Raw genomic sequence first — 15,761 nt, forward strand, 5'->3', positions numbered from 1 at the left:
AAAATGAGCAGAACAGGCACCTGTACTCAAATTACATCTTCATATTAAAATTACATCTATGCTTTCTTCTGTAGCTTTACAGTGTGGAGACAGGCAGTTGACTGTAGATACACTATGGGGTTGGATTGGGCTTTCAGTACGGTTCCCTGCGAAAAACTAACAGCGGTGGCCAAACAAGCTTTGTTACTTCCTTACATGCCGCAGGCACTGCCAGCGTCACCGAGCTCTCGTTAGGTTGGGCACAATTCCAGCCTAGGGGAAAATGAGCCCGTGGTACGTGAAGCAGCTTGCTGCGAACCTGAGGAGTCTGCGGTGCTGTTGCTGGCTTTTGTTTAACTTAAAGGTTAGCTTAGAACGAGCTTCTAGCAGTTTGATTGTTTTTTTTTTTTCCTTAAGGATGATAAATTATCAACAACGTTCTCAACGACTTTCCCTAGGCTGCCAAAAAGCTCGGAGTAATCCTTCTTGAACAGTTAAAGCAAAAAGCTATTAAAGAGAGCTTCAGTAATCAAACCATTCATAAGCCTTGTCCTTGGGAGGCAAGGGGAAAATTACAAATTGGAAGATTTCTGATAACTCCCTCCCTACTCTTTTTTGGTCTTCAGTTCCTATTGCATCTCGAAATAAGCAGAGATAAGGGCAGGGGAGACCATTTGTATTTTCCAGGGAATTCTGGTAACTTGAGTGACTTCAAAGCTATGAGAAGATGACCTTTGAAGGAGCCCTCCACTTTGGCAAAACGTTTTTTACTGGAAGTGGGTGTCATTGTGAATTCTAAATACAGTCCTGTGTTTCTGAGCTGTTTGATTTATTTTTTTTAATTATTTTTATCAGGGCTGTACTCGTGGGGTCAAGGGCAATACATATCTGCCTCTCTGCTATAACCCCGACTGGTTCTTCCACCCACGGGGCAGGTAGAAGTGATTTTCCTGCCCTGGGGGGCAGTGGGCTTCTGGGCACCGTGCATGGGTCAAAGCAGAGCGGGTCGAGCGCTTTCTGTTGGGAGACCTCGTCTCAGAGCAGCAGGTGAAGTAAGGTCGCCCTGTTCTCAGATACGCGCTCTTGATTACAGAACACAGACTTGGTAAGAGGAAAATGCTCTTGGCATCTTTTTATTCAAGCCTCATCCTTGGATCTAGTTTGTGTCCTTCACAGCAAGGCCGAGATCCTGGGCGGGCTGAGCCACGCGTGCCCCCCCGGACACGTCCCACCTCGGGGTGCCGCAGCCAGGCCACAGCGCGATCCTCGAAGATCTCCCGAAGAGTTTCTCCTCACAGGCGGAGGAAGCACAATTTGTAGGTGGAAATTACCAGCTATTAAAACGTGCCGCTTGCCTCGCGGGGGTCTCCCCTGCCTCTGAGCACGAGTTCAGGGCTTTACGTGCTCAGCTTGGCCCTGTCCGACGTGGGAGCCCCGGGCGGCGCGGTGTCGTTGGCCACCACCCTGCCTTCTCCGTAGGTGTCTATGCATTTCCTCACAGCCTTCAGGATGAGCTGGAGCCGCCTGTCCAGAGCCAAGAGATGGGGCTCGGTGAGGACGGGTGCCAGGGGGTCCTGCAGGAGCGATTCCCTCATCACGTCGCTGAGCCGGTACTCGGGCTCCGCCAAGAGCTGCAGTCGCAACCACGTCATCCGCTTTATTCTGGAAGGGAGAGAAATCAGACAGCCTAACGTGAGCTTTTTGCAGCATCCTAGCGAGAACCAGCTGTCTTATCAGTAACAGTGCCATGTTCCCAAAGATATTTATGGGGCAGAGGGAGAGGTGAAATGAAGAGCCGTATCTTAGCTGGTGATGAATGAGGAAAAGTCTCCTGTCAAAACTGAGCAAAAAGAGAATATTTTCTGAAGCTGACCTAACTGACATCTCACCTTAAGAGGGACTGAGACTTACATATTTCCCTTTGACAGAAAGCAGGATGAAAAGCTATAATCTTGGAACACTTCTGGGATTGAAACTAAGTATTCTGAAATTATTTACTTAATCCTCAGCAAAAGCGTTTTGATTTCAGCATCTCTATTACCGAAATCGATCGGCGATTTTAATTATTGCCTTTTAAACTTCCGAAAAGTTGCAGCCCACGTTTGTGGAACCAGTCCCACTTAGCTGGGATTTTCAGGCGGCAAAAGGCGTAGCCAGGAGCATTGCAGCCAGGTGCAGAAATTGCCCTCGCACGCCTGTTATTTACCCAGGCCATCCATCAGTACCGGCCCGCTGCCACTGTGCCACGCTCCGGGGAGCCATGTGAGGCACCACGGCCGGCTGCCACCAGGACAGGTGCTTAAAATTGTGCTCACGGGCCTGCCTTGCATGCGTGATCCAGGTGAAGCCACAAAAAAGGACTGGTCCAGCACTAAACCCAGCTCACTGTCGGAGCGCGCGGCTCTGCTGCTGCCGGAGGAGCCCTGCGCGGTCCCTCCCGGCGAGGGGTGACCCTAGGAGCTGCTGTGGGTAAACACCAGCTGTGTTTGCTCTGCGATGGTGCTGGGAGGTGGAGAACGGGGTAGCCTGACCCTGCAGGGAACAGCTCTTTTAATGCCCTAACAGTTGCACAAGAAATTGGCAGAAGGTGGAAGGGAGCGCGGGACGGAAAGCCCGCCACCAGCTCCTCTCCCCTCCCACACAGCACTGTGAGCCCTCCAGCAGGCTGAAGTGTTGAAGATTTGACCCAGAGCTTTCTAGGGACCTTCTCAGCCAAGAAGATGCACGTGTCAGATTAACTGGGGGCTGTTTTCAGGCTTATCTGCTCCTTGTCTGGGGTTTTGACTCTCGGGAAAGGGACCACTGCACGGCTGCATCTGTGCCACTTTCTGTACTTGGGAGCAGGCACGTGGAGGGCACAGACACATCGGTGACCTCTGGACTTCAAGAAACCTTTCCACTTCTTTCCAAAAATTTTTGGATGCTCCCCCACACCAGATGGATTGGCTGGTCCAGGAAATAAGGTTTTGTGCGGCTCCCTCAGGCAGCACAAGTCGCTTTTACGCTGTTCTGGGCCAGAGCTGGCTTATTAAAAGGTGCGACTTGCAGGGCTTCTTACTGCTGCCACCAGGAGAACTAAATTAAGGACAGCTTCTGGGGGTTGGATCTGGATGAATAGGAAGGATCTGACCTGTGGCTAGTACTGTTAGGTCAAATTAAGAGGCAGAGTTAATTTGAACCCCGCAAAATAGGAGTTCAGGTGAAGGATTCACTGAGAGCCTGCAATTACAAATGAAAAGTCTCGCTAGGTGCAAATAGCAGTTTTTAAAATTAGATCTGGTAATACAAATGTCGGGGGGGGGGGGGCGGAGAGTGCAATTACCGCCCCGAGGCTTAGCTGGAGCAGGTACAGCAAGGAAATAGGTTAGGCATCTCCTAAAGAGAAACCACGGGGAAGAGCAGCTGTTTTCCTGCCTCTGTAATTTAACTTTCAGCTGTTGATTTATGTGAATTAATAAAGGGGCAGCGAAGATAGGATTCAAACAGCAAAACTGATGAGCTTCTCCGTAGTGCCATGGGAAGAAACCTGATTAACTACCAAAGCTTTTGGATGGAGATTTCTGAGCTTCGTGTCGGGCTGATAGCACCTCATGTCGATGGGCTGGGAAGTGCCAGGCGATGGCTGGAAGGGATCAATCCAGCAGAAAAAGCAGCAAAAGCCCTTCCACGTGCAAGACCAATGCTTCGGTGGGCATTCAAGCACCTTATGCTAGCCTGCTGCTCTGCAAGGCAGCTGTTCACAGGGATTTGGGAACCTCACCTGGGCTTTAGGGTTACTTAGGGGACTCTCGGGGGACAGGGTCCATCAGTGCAGGAAGGACGGTGGTACGACACCGCCTGCAGCACAACAGAGCTTAATGCTGATATAAAAGCTTAATTCCCATGTTGGGGACATCTGGTGGCTTCCATGGTCTGGTATTCAGTCGGCCTCCTCGGCCAGGGTTATGGGGGGAGCTGGGGTGCTGCTGGGGGGCCCAGCCTGGGAGGGGGTACACTGACATGTCTGGGAAGGACGACGAAGCTGGCACTTACATGCAGCACTGGGTGAGCGGGGCCAGGATGGAGGTTTCGTCGTGGGAATGCCGCCCGAACCTGCGGGTAAGGAGAGAGCTCAGCATGGTGCCGCCTGCCCCAGCCCTCCCTGCTGGCCCTGCAGCCTCCCCGCCTCACCCCCTGGCGTTGTCCAGGTGCAAGAGGAAGCCGTCGTCCCCAAACTTGGTGAACATCTCGTAGTGGTGGCGGTCCATGTTCCCTGGCAAAGGGGAGACACAGGAGCAGAGTTTCCCTTGCAAGCGCCTGAGTGATTTTCTGAACTGCCTGCGTTTTCTTTTCAATCTACGCAAAATGCTCGCTGGAAGTGTCCGAGACACTCGCAGCTGCTGCCCTGCTCCCCTGGAGCCCCCTGGAGCTGACTGGGGTGGCTCTGGAGCTGCCCCGTGCCTGCTCACCATTAGGGGCTGCCTCGTCTGGCGGTGCCCGCGTGCCCCAAACCCTCCCTGGAGCAGTGGGGATGGCTCCAGGAAACCCTGAGGTGGGGCAGGGAGGAGGGAGTGCTGCCGAAGGCCCCCATGGAAGGAAGAACGTTGTTGCCCCGTTCATCCTACCTATTAGGAAGTCAAATATGGCCATGTCGACGATGTTCAGCAGCCGGTTGCCGCTGCTGTAGGGGTAGATCTCCTTCACGGTGTCGCAGTAGAGCGGATTCACCTCCCATCTGCAGGAGACCGAGGGGAAGGGGGGACGCTCTCAGAGGTGTCCCAACAGCCCCCAAAGCCACCTCCTGTGTGGAGGGGTGGGATGGACGCCTCGGCCCTGCTGCTGGAACCACGTCTCTGCCAGGCAGGGATGCCCCTGAGTGCAGGGCCGCGGCCTCCATCGCTGCCTTCGCCCTCCCTCCTCGGGCGTGCAGGGAGGCTGAAGGTTGGGCCCAGGGGCCAGATCTGAACCCCGGCCTTGCTGCCTCTGCCCGGCCTCCGTTTGACAGTTCATAGAGTCACAGAATCATAGAATCACAGAATCACAGAATATCCCAAGTTGGAAGGGACCCATAAGGGTCATCGAGTCCAGCTCCTGGCCCCACATAGGTCTATCCAAAATTCAGACCATATGACTGAGAGCACAGTCCAAACACTTTGTTAACTCCGACAGGCTTGGTGCTGTGACTACGTCCCCGGGGAGCCTGTTCCAGTGCACAACCACCCTCTCAGTGAAGAACCTCTTCCTGATGTCCAGCCTGAACCTCCCCTGTCGCAGCTTGACACCATTCCCTCGGGTCCTGTCACTGGTCACCACAGAGAATAGATCGGTGCCTGCCCCTCTGCTCTCCCTCATGAAGAAGTTGTAGGCTGCAATGAGGTTTCCCCTCAGCCTCCTCTTTTCCAGGCTGAACAGGCCTAGTGAAAGGCCTAGTTGGACCCGATGGTCTTTGCAGGACCCTCCCAGCTGGAGCTGCTCCCTCCTATTCAGTGTCTGCCCGCCCGCGTCCTGCTCATTCTCCTCCCCCTGCACCCCCTGAAACGCAGATATGGAAGCAGCAGCATTTACCCACTTACTCCTCTTTTCCATCAAACGAGTAGGACCGGATCCAGGGGTTTGGGATGGAGAGTCGTGGCGCCAGGTTGAGGGAGGGCAGGAAGGCGGAGAGGGACCCCTCCAGGAGGTGAGGGTTCCCGCACACCGCGTACTCCGTCTTGCACATGTAGGGGCACTTGGCGAAGAAGCACACGTTGCTGGCTGCAGGGAACAGAGGAGAGCTAGGGGAAGGTGCCGTGAGGTGTGGGAGGCTGCAGAGGAGCCCGCGCTGACCCCAGCCCCATCACGCCATGGGTACTGGGCATCTGTAACCATAAAATGGACGTGAACTGCCTAATCATGCAGGATACCTGCATTTTGGTCGACGGACAGTCCATGCCAAGGGAAAGGTTGCGAAAAGCAGGCAGATAAGAGAGCTCAACTCCGTTCCTGCACAGCAGTCGCTCTTCCACCCGTCAGGCCCGAGCCGCCCGCAGCCCCAGCTCGCGCAGCCGAGCGCTCGCCTACCTGGCGAGACGAAGAAGACGCTCTGCAGGACTTCGTTCTTGGTGACCTCCAGGATCTCCTTGGTGACGTTGATCAACCTCCCGACGGTGGGGGGCACCCGGCGGAAATCCAGGATCCTGCACGGGGAAAGGGACGTGAGCGCACCGGACGGCAAGGCAGGGCAGCGGGCACTGCCTGCATCCCTCCTGTTCACAAACCATTGGTCTTCGTCCCCCTGTTTCTGCCGCGACTGTACCCAAAAGGATTTTTTTCCCCCTGGCTTCTTTCTAGCAAATAGCCAGGATCGTTTTACCCTCTGCAATAAAACGAGGCTGAGTTTTATTCTGGTATGTTAATAGCTGTCGCCTGGGACAATCTGGATGTTCTCCAGGATTTGTGTCTTTTCCCTAACCAGTTGCTCCTGTCTCCTTGCGTGCACGCCCTGTCTTTTGGGAGGCAGACGAGCCCTCGGGGCCTTTCTGCAAGGTGCCAAGCAGCTGGGACGGGGGGCGGAGAGGGGGCTCGCCCCACTCCGAGGGGCTCACTCCCAGCTGCTCCATCTCACATGGTCTTAAAAAAAAAAAGGGCCCGGGGCAGGAAGACATTCACGTCTGAGAATGGAAAACCTCTGCTGATTGCTGAGTCAGCACCACCGGGCAAAACGGCCGATGCTGTGCCCTGCTCCTTGGGCAATGCCCTCCGCTTCCGAGAAGCAGGCACAAAACGGGATTTGGCCTGTTACTTATTGAGCAGTGTTTAAGGGGAAAAAAGTGATTTGCTCTCATCTAGCACCTTTCAGCTCTAGAAACTGCAAAGCGCTTCAGAAAAGCAGGCCTGCCTCCTTTTGCTGGCGGTGAAGCTGGGGTGCAGGGAGGAGAGTGGCAGGAGCCAAGCGGGGTCACATCAGGGAGCAGGGCTGGGAGCTCGGCTCTGCAGCAGGGATCGCTTCCCCGCAGTGCTTGAGAGTTTCCCCACAGAGGGGAAAAGGCTGCTGCCCTCCTCTTCTAACCAGGGCGTTTTTGATTTTATTAAATACAAAGGTTGCTGGGAAAAGGTGCCAGGTTAATTGCTCGTTAGCTGAGGGCTCGAAGCCGCATGGCTGCGCTTTAGCTCAGCCACGAGCCTGGGCTGCGGCATGCGAGCCCCTCACAGCACCTTCCAGCCCCTTCCCTAAGGCAAATGTGTGTCCTGGGCTTCTGCTGGGGACTGTTCCCAAATAGCACACCAGCTCCCACCACGGTGCCTGCAGAGCAGCCGCTGATCTCTGGCCCAGCAGCTCCGCGGGGCTCAGCTCCAAGCTGCCCGCGGGCACAGCACCCGGCAGCCCGTACCTGTCGAGGTGGAAGGCGGCGATCTCCGCGTTGTGCCGCTGGAAGTCGACGAAGTAGAAGAAATCCTCGGGTGTCTCTTCCTCGCGCTTCTGCCTGGAAGAGATCAGGGGGTGAGCACGGGGCGAGCACGGGGAGCTGCACGCCCAGCTCCAGGGCAGATGCAGGGCGCCCTGGGGAATCCAGGGAGAAACGAGGGAAAACAGCCCGCTGGGGAAGGGATGCACAGTCCCTAATGGAAAAACAGCCAGCTGGGGGGAGAAAAGCACCCTGAGGTCCTTCGCTGTCTGGCATCTACCAAACAAGGCATTTCCAGCGTCAGTGACCAGCGTGGGAACACCGGCGTTTATCTGCACATCTCTGGGAGGGCGCAAGCAGCCAGCACTAATTACAGGTAGCTGCTGCTGAGCAAAGGAGACGAGATGTGGACGTGCACACCCGACCTTGCCAAGGATGCCCACACCTCTCGCTGCCCTCTCTGCAGCAAACCCCTGTGCCCGCTGCTCGTTGTGTGGCGTTTCCCAGATGGGTGATGCTGATAAATCCACTACGGTTCAGCTCCTTGCTTGGTGGCCAAGTGGGGCTGCTGGGGGGGCAGCGGGGGGGCTCTGCCTTACCTCATGGGCTTGAACATGGCTTTCCCGAAGTCCTGGAACCTGAGGACCAGCTTCAGGTGCACGCCGCTGGGTTTCACGACTGGGGAGGAAATTAAACTGGCTTAAACAGGAGGGCGAGGGGCTTGGCGCTGCCTGGCGAAGGGCACCTTTGCCAAGGGTAGGGCAGAGGAGCTGGAAAGGGGGGGGTCCCAGCGTCACCCTGCCCGGCTGGGTGAAGTGATGACATGCAGGGATGTTTGGTGCGGGCTGGCGGGGACAGCGGGGACCCGAGGGAACTCACTCACTCTGGCTGCAGTCGCAGGCTCCCAGCAGAGCTTTCTCGTCCTGGCTGTAGTCTGCAAGGACAGGGGGAGCGGTGAGGAAGGGGCCGTGCAGGGCTCGCCCTCCTGCTGCCCACCCCCTGCACGACCACAGCTCCCTGCAGCCTGCCGGGATGAGCTGCAATGCAACAGGCCCGCAGCGTGGCACAGAGGTGCACCAAAAATCCTGGAGAAATGACCCCGGCCAAGCCCCTTCTTCCATCTCAAGGCAAAGCAACACCCACCACGCAGCACAAAACCCACGGGGAAGCCAGTGCAGGGCTCAGAGCGTCCCCCAGCAGGACGGATCCTCCTGCCCTGGTGGCAGAAGAGAACCTGGCGGGGCTGAAGCCACCAACCCCGGGTGCGGGGCCTGTCCCCATCCCCGTGCCGGGACGCAGCTCACCGGCACTGACGGTGGAGAAGTCCCGCATGTCGCGGAGCAGCCTGCTGACGGCGGGGCTGGAGCGAGGGTAGAGCCCATCCCGGCTGATGCCCAGGTGGAACTGGAGCCAGCTGGCCTCCGGCCGCAGCGGCAGCAGCGTGGCCGGGGACGTCAGGTTGAGCTCCTCCCTGTACAGCTTGTGTCTCCTGCGAGAGAGCGGGCGGGGGGTGATGAGGACGGGCCGCAGGATGGAAATCCTCGGTGCCGGGGGGGGGTCGCAGTCTTATGGGGTGGGTATGGTGCTGCCCGAGGGGAAACTGAGGCAGGGGGGTGGCTGCAGCGCGTCCCAGGCCTCAGCGGTGCTCTGTAGCTCCCAGCACATCTATGGAGGCTCGGGGAAAAGTCCCTTGTGGACACAGGACCCGAGAAGCCCCGTTGTCTTCTCCTTGCCCCGTCAGGACCAAGAGGGGCATCAGGGCATGCCTGGAGCTAACCCGGGACTCCAGCAGCACCAGAGGCAGGCCGTGTGACGGGGAAATGCTCCCTGGAGCTGGGGTTGGGGTGTGACGGGGAGAACTGGGGGTGTGACGGGGATAGCTGGGGGCTTGGCTGCTCCGTGAGGTGTCTGGAGAGCCCGGGGGAACAACGGGGGTTTGTCCTCCACAGAGGATTTTCTTTACCATCACTGCATCTATGCCAGAGCTTTTTCCCGAGCCCAGAGGTCCCAGGCAGCAGGGCTGGCACGTCAGGAAAATCGCCGGGGCCTGAAATTGCCTCCCGAGGGCCTGCGGCCTGTGCTTTAGTGAGCAGGGAGGCTGCAGGCCGCCCGGCAGCGTCCTGCCCAGGACCTCTTAAATTTGGGGTTGAATCCGTCCCTGTCCTGGTGGATGGAGCCGTGGGGGCCTCCTGGGTGCTGCAACAAACCCAGGAGATCTCCGCAAGCCACCGGCATTTCCCTCACGTTTGGAACACTGGTGGTTTGGCCCCAAACTTTGCTAAACCGCCACCAAAAGTCCCTCATCCACCCGGCAGGGGACACAGCGTTAGTTTCTCATTAACGCCAGCAGAGCCTGCAAATACAGGCCTGGCAGAGGGAAATCGAAGTCCGTTTTGCTCTGAAAGTGCCGAGACACAGCAGGGAGGGCAAACAGGGGGCTGATAACGAGTGGTTCATTAACCCAGGGCCTGGGACGGAGGAGGCAGGGAGGTGCCAAGCGCCTCTATCCCTGAGCAGGGCAGCAGGCAGCGGGTTTTGTGGGGCTGTCCCATCTTTTGTGGGGTTGTCCCATCTGCCTTCTCCACCCGAGCACGTTTGGTGGTGCGACCACAAGGTTCCTCCCCGTGCTGAGGGACCCCCCTCGGTACCAGCTGGGGAGAAACGGAGGGAAGGGAGCGATGTGGCAACCCGTGCAGCAAGCAGCGGGTCGGGGCAGCCCGTTCCCTCCCTGAATTTGCGTTGGGATTTTGGGTCAGAGGGACCAGCTCAGCCAGAGGCACTCAGCCACATGCACGCAGCCAGCATGCATCCCCAGACCGGCACAGAAAAGACCCCGGTGTCCGTTTTGGGGAATGACTCAGGAATTTTCCCCCGGGGAATTTCCCTGCCCGAATATTTTACCATATTTGCTCTCCCGCTTCCCATGCAGGCAGCCCGTTCCCCCCCGGGGTGGCGGTGAGCAACACATTACTGATGGGGAAAAAATGCAGCAGTTGGGCAAGGGAAGGCAGCTCGCAGCCGGCAGCTCTGGCCCCGCCGTGCAGCGGGCACGGTGCTGCAGGGCCCGCGGCCCCCTGCAAGCCTTGAAACCCAAAACGCGGCTCCCTCGGCCTCTCCTGTCCCCCCAGGATTCCAGAAATATTTCCCTGTAAGAGCAGAGCTCTGCAAAAGACATAATAATGTTAAAAAAAAAAAAAAAAAAAAAAGGGTTCATTTATCATTTATAGCTTGCTATAAATAGCCCCGGGGTTGCCCAGGCTTTGTGCTCAGCCGGATCCAGCAGCAGAAGGCCAGGGCCGCGAGGGGCACGGCGTGGGGTGCCACCGGGCTTGGGGTACTGGTGGCTGCTGGCCCCGGTGTCCCCGTGCCACCGGGCTCTGGCCATGGGCAGGGCTGGTCCCGCTGGCACTGAGCAGGCTACAGAGTTTGGGGCATTGAAGTTTTGAGGATACAGAGTCTGGGGCATATCCTTCGAGGAAACAAACAAGCTCTGGAGTTTTTCAGCAGGTTGTTTTGTCTGTTCGGAAGAGGCACGACTGTTTCTTTGCTCTTCCCTTCCTGCACCTCCACCAGCCTCTGCAGATGGCTGGCATCCTGCAGCTCCGTTCCTCACCCGATGCCGGGGGGAAGGCGACGGGACGGGCAGTGAGCGCTGTGCGCGGGTAGGATGCACCTTGCCGTGCTCCCCTCGCGTCACGTATCCCAACCGTGCCACATCCTGGGGCCACGCCACAGACTGGCAGAGTCCCAGACCGATTTATTCCCATCCGGCTACAAAAACAAAGGCAGCCGTGCCATGCGGCAGGTACGGGGTTGGGCTGCAGCTGGCCCCACTCGAGGGGAGCACCCGGGCACGCTGAGGGATGTGCCAGGCCTAGGTGCAGAAACATTTCTATGCTTCAGGAAAGTTTCTATGGTGTAGAAACGAGTCCCATGTCCTGTTCATGGACGGGGTGGCCGACAGGCACTGGGTCCTGACCCTGTTCCGTAGATGCAGTCGTACCTTGGGGCGGGCTGGGGAAGGCAGGCACGGCCCTCACCTACGCGGCGCAGCAGCTCCACCAAACCCACAGACCAGGAGGGAAAGCCAAGGGCTCCCGCCCCCCAGGGGACACTGCTGTCACCCCTGGGCAGCCAGAGGGACGTCTCCCACGGCAGGGAGGACGCGGGCCGTGCAGTGCTTCTGGCCTCCTGGAGCCATAAATTCATCCGTGCCCGCAGCAACGAATGGTCTTACGAAACGCACCAGCCCTGGCAAGTGCCTCCTCATTCTGCGCTCAGTTTGCAGCGCCAAGGAAAGGAGAGGCTGGGTGTTAGCTCGGCCCCAGCGCGTTCCCTGTTTACGAGCGCCATATATTTTATTTCCAAGTGGCTGAGGTGCGATCAATACGCTGCCCCCTTCTCCTTCCCAGAGGTGCAAAGCGAAGTCAAACAAGGGCGCACGGCCCCGCAGATCTCCTCCCGGCCGCAGAAGGGCCAAACCTCCGAGCACGAGGCAACGCGCGGCCACGGCGTCAGTGCCGAGAGCGCTTTTAAACAAAGCAGTAAATAACGGAGGGAGACGCAGCCTTCTGACCAAAGAGCAGGGGCCGTCCTGCAGGCTGGGCTGCAAATCACGCCAGCGCTGCTGCGAGCACCTGGCCTCGCGTGCTCTTCTGGCGGTGCTTAGGAAGCCTGGTGCTGGCCATGTCCCCCCTCCCCGCGGTCCCATCCTGCTTCCCAAATCCTGGCGCGTTCCCGAGGCATTGCTCAGCCTCGGGTGCTGTGCCCAGCCCGGTCCCCGGGATGCTCACCGTCACTGCCAAATTGTGCTCTGTGCTGAAAGCCCAGCTCGGCACCCACTTGCCCTGCGCCTCCCCACCGCTCCATGGGCTTGAGGGGATCCCGGGGAGGCTTCGTCCTCCCTCGGGCCGCCTCCGGCAAGGGCAGAGCCTCTTGGGGCCCCGACCCTGCTCAGAGCACAGGGCAGCTCCAACCCTGCCACCACCGCGTCCCCGAGGCTCTCCCCACCACTTTGTGCACATTTCGTTATTTTGAGTTGCTGCTGTTTAAGCGATGAGTCCGAGGGCAGCCGGCGGCGCTCCGTGCATTAATGGGTTTGCTTTTGGCTGCGGCTCTGCTCAGAGCTTGGCAGCGGCGCAGCGGGCACGGGAAGGGCCGTGCTGGGCTCTGCTGGGACACGGCGGGTCCGGGGTCGGACAGTGGCCACATCCCCTCCTGCCCTGCCTGGTTTTGGAGCGGGGAGCAGCGGGGTTGCTGCCCGTTAGCCAGCTCCCCGCCCAGCTCCTCGTGCGCTGGGAGCATTGCAAAGCCGTGCGCTCATCGCCTGCAGCCCCCCCGCCGCTCGCTGTCCCACCCAGCTGATGTAAAAACCTGTTTCCAGCACTGCCTCGCCCCGTCCCCGGTCACATCCCCAGCACGGGCAGCGAGAGAAGGAAGAGGCCGGTGGGGCGAAGGGAGGAGCGGGGATGCAGGGGATGCTGTCTGCTTCCAGCTGGGACACGGGGACACGGCCATCCTGTGAGGGGTTAGGGGCAGGGGCCGTGCCGAGGGTCACCATCCCTCGGGTGACAGCACCACATAAAGGGAGGGGACGGGGGAAGTTTTCCCACGACCATGGCTGGGGCTGGGAGAGGCAGCAAGACGAGGGCTGTGTTGGGAGAGCGGCTCAGAGCTGAGAGTCGTTTGCTGGCTAAAAGTCAGAGCCTCCACTCCTTCTCCTGCAGCAGAGAAGTTGGCAAGGGGAGCAGGAGAGGGGCCGGACGGGCAGCCAGCACCCCGGCACCGCTATCGCAGACCACGGCGATAGTTGGGGGCCGTGGCTGTCACCCAGCCCAGGGGTTGCTGGGCACAAGGAGCCGGCTCTGGGCTTCACCCGGGGGCTGTCGCTGTTTGGTCCCCAAGCTGGAAAGGTGGCACGGAGCACAGAGGCACTTATCCCTGGGGTGACACAGCTGGAAGGGTCTCATCCTTCACCTCCTCGCCTCCCCCAGCAGAGCAGCAGGGACCCCAGGAAGCCCCCAAGCACAGCCCCACATGCCCTTGGGTGCTGCGGAGAAGGAAATCGGGGAGGATGAGGGGGCTGCGAGCCAGGAGGGGGGCACAAAATGGGCCACCGAGAGGGTGCTGGGGGGAGCCACGGGGTGTGCGTCCAGGTAGGGGCACCTGGGCGAGGGATACCTGGGGGGTGCCCACGCAGGGGGTGGTGGAGAGGGGTGCTTGGGGAGAGGGTACCTGGAGATGGGTACCCAGAGATGGGTGCTGGGGATGGGGTGATGGGGATTGGGTAGCTGGGGTTGGGTATCCAGAGATGGGTGCCCAGGGATGGGTACCTGGGGATGGGTATCTGGAGATGGGGTTCCCAGAGCGGGGTGCCCAGAGATGAGTGCTGGAGATGGGTGCCAGGGATGAGTGCCCAGAAATGGGTACCTGGAGATGGGGTTCCTGGAGATGGGTACCCAGAAATGGGTGCTAGGGATGGGTGCCAGAGATAAGACACCCGGAGATGTAGTTCCCAGAGATGGGTGCCACGGATGGGTGCCAGGGATGGGGTTCCTGGAGATGGGTGCATGGATAATGGGTGCCAGAGATGGACCCCCAAAGATGGGATTCCCTGAGATGGGTGCCTGGGATGGGGACCAGAGACGGGGTTCCCAGAGATGGGGTTCCCGGAGATGGGTACCCAGAGGTGGGTGCCAGGGATAGATGCCAGGGATGGGTACCTGGGGATGGGAATCTGGGGATGGGATTCGCAGAGAGGGGTGCCCAGAGATGGATGCACGGATAATGGGTGCCAGGGCTGGGTACCCAGGGATGGGGTTCCTAGAGATGGGTGCCGGGGCTGGGTACCCAGGGATGGGGTTCCTAGAGATGGGTGCCAGGGCTGGGTACCCAGGGACGGGGTTCCCAGAGGTGGGTGCCGGGGCTGGGTACCCAGGGATGGGGTTCCCAGAGATGGGTGCCAGGGCTGAGTACCCAGGAATGGTGTTCCCAGAGGTGGGTTCTGGGGCTGGGTACCCAGGGATGGGGTTCCCAGAGACGGGTGCCGGGGCTGGGTACCCGGGGATGGCGTTCCCAGAGATGGGTGCTGGGGCTGGGTACCCGGGGATGGCGTTCCCAGAGGTGGGTGCCGGGGCTGGGTACCCAGGGATGGGGTTCCCAGAGACGGGTGCCGGGGCTGGGTACCCGGGGATGGCGTTCCCAGAGACGGGTGCTGGGGCTGGGTACCCAAGGACGGGGTTCCCAGAGATGGGTGCCGGGGCTGGGTACCCAGGGTTGGGCTTCCCAGAGCTGGGTGCCGGGGCTGGATCCCCAGATCCGGCCGCCGGGAGCCGGGTGCCGGGGCCGGGTTGGCGGGGGGCCGGGTGCCGCGGCGGCGGGACGCACCTGTTCCAGCGGGCCGCCTTCCGCCGGTAGTAGCGCAGGGCTTCGCGGGCGCCCAGCAGCGGCTCCGCGGGGCCGCGGGGCGCGGCGGCGCGGTACAGCGGGTGCCCGAAGAGGCGCCGCAGCGCGGAGGCGGCGCGGCCGCGGGGCGGCGGCGGCGGGGCGGGGGCGGCGGGGCGAGGGGGGCGGCAGGGGCAGCCCGGACCCCCCGGTCCCCCCGGAGCCAGCTCCCTGCGCACCCTCGGCCAGAGGTGGAAGTAGAGGTCTGCGGCCAGCAGCGCCCCGAGCAGCAGCAGCACGGCCGGCCGGTCCCGCCGCGGTCCCGGCATGGCCGGCGAGGGGAACCGGGAGGCACCCGGTTGGGGGTTAATTTTTTTTTTTTTTTCTTATTATTATTTTTGGAGGGGGGGTGGTGGTGGGGGGGGTGGGGGAATCGGCAGCCCTGCCCCAGCCGCCGCCGCCGCCGCCTCCTCCCGGTGCAGGACGCGGGGGGGAGCCCGAGCGGCGGAGCGGGGCGTGCGGGCACCTCGGGGCGGGGAGCGGGCAGGGCGCTGGGGGCCGGCCCCCGCCGCGGGGGGAGGCCGGGGCGGGGAAAAAGGGAGAGAGGGGGGCTCGGGGAGCTGCCCCCCAAACCTCTGTCCCCACCCCCGGTCCCGTTTTCCCGAAAGCGGAGGCTGCTGGAGGGGAGCGGGGCGCGGACCCCTGGGGGTGCTGGGGGGTGCTGAGAGGTCCTGGGGGGTGCTGAGGGCTCCTGGGGGGTGCTGAGGGCTCCTGGGGGGTGCTGAGGGGTCTTGGGGGGTGCTGGAGGGTCCCGAAGGGTGCTGGGGGGTCCTGGGGGACACGGGCTGGGGGCGAGGTGTGGGTGCAGAGCGGGCAGCCCCCCAGCTGCGCTGCGGCCCCTCCACCGTGCTGCTGGCGCACGGCTCCCCCTCGGCTTTTATTTTTGTAAGGACTTAAAAAAAAATAAATAAAAAAGACTCGAGGAAACTTGCCCCGGCAGTTTGCTCCAAGAGGCTCGCGGTGGGAACGTGCTGG

The 15,761-nt window shown here is 60.3% G+C and overlaps 1 protein-coding gene across 1 annotated transcript; it reads right to left on the bottom strand.

Moving 5' to 3' along the window:
- Positions 1-1,085: 1,085 nt before the first annotated feature.
- FAM20A (FAM20A golgi associated secretory pathway pseudokinase) lies at positions 1,086-15,118 on the bottom strand. The gene is made up of 11 exons (XM_066979952.1): positions 14,730-15,118; positions 8,648-8,832; positions 8,227-8,277; positions 7,943-8,021; positions 7,329-7,421; positions 6,019-6,134; positions 5,532-5,712; positions 4,584-4,693; positions 4,150-4,231; positions 4,012-4,071; positions 1,086-1,641 (listed from the first exon to the last, which is right to left on the bottom strand). The coding sequence occupies exons 1-11, from the start codon at positions 15,053-15,055 to the stop codon at positions 1,377-1,379; spliced, it is 1,548 nt and encodes a 515-aa protein (XP_066836053.1). The 5' UTR covers positions 15,056-15,118; the 3' UTR covers positions 1,086-1,376.
- Between the last annotated feature and the right edge of the window lie 643 nt (positions 15,119-15,761).

Source organism: Anser cygnoides, chromosome 19 (genome assembly GCF_040182565.1).
Source record: "Anser cygnoides isolate HZ-2024a breed goose chromosome 19, Taihu_goose_T2T_genome, whole genome shotgun sequence".
NCBI lineage: Eukaryota > Metazoa > Chordata > Aves > Anseriformes > Anatidae > Anser > Anser cygnoides.

Coding starts and splice junctions, on each gene's coding strand:
- FAM20A (XM_066979952.1), bottom strand. CDS start 15,055: ATGCCGGGACCGCGGCGGGACCGGCCGGCCGTGCTGCTGCTGCTCGGG. Junction 7,422..7,942: donor GCCATGTTCAAGCCCATGAG/GTAAGGCAGAGC, acceptor GATCTCTTCCAG/GCAGAAGCGCGAGGAAGAGA. Junction 4,232..4,583: donor CATATTTGACTTCCTAATAG/GTAGGATGAACG, acceptor CCCCTTTGCCAG/GGAACATGGACCGCCACCAC.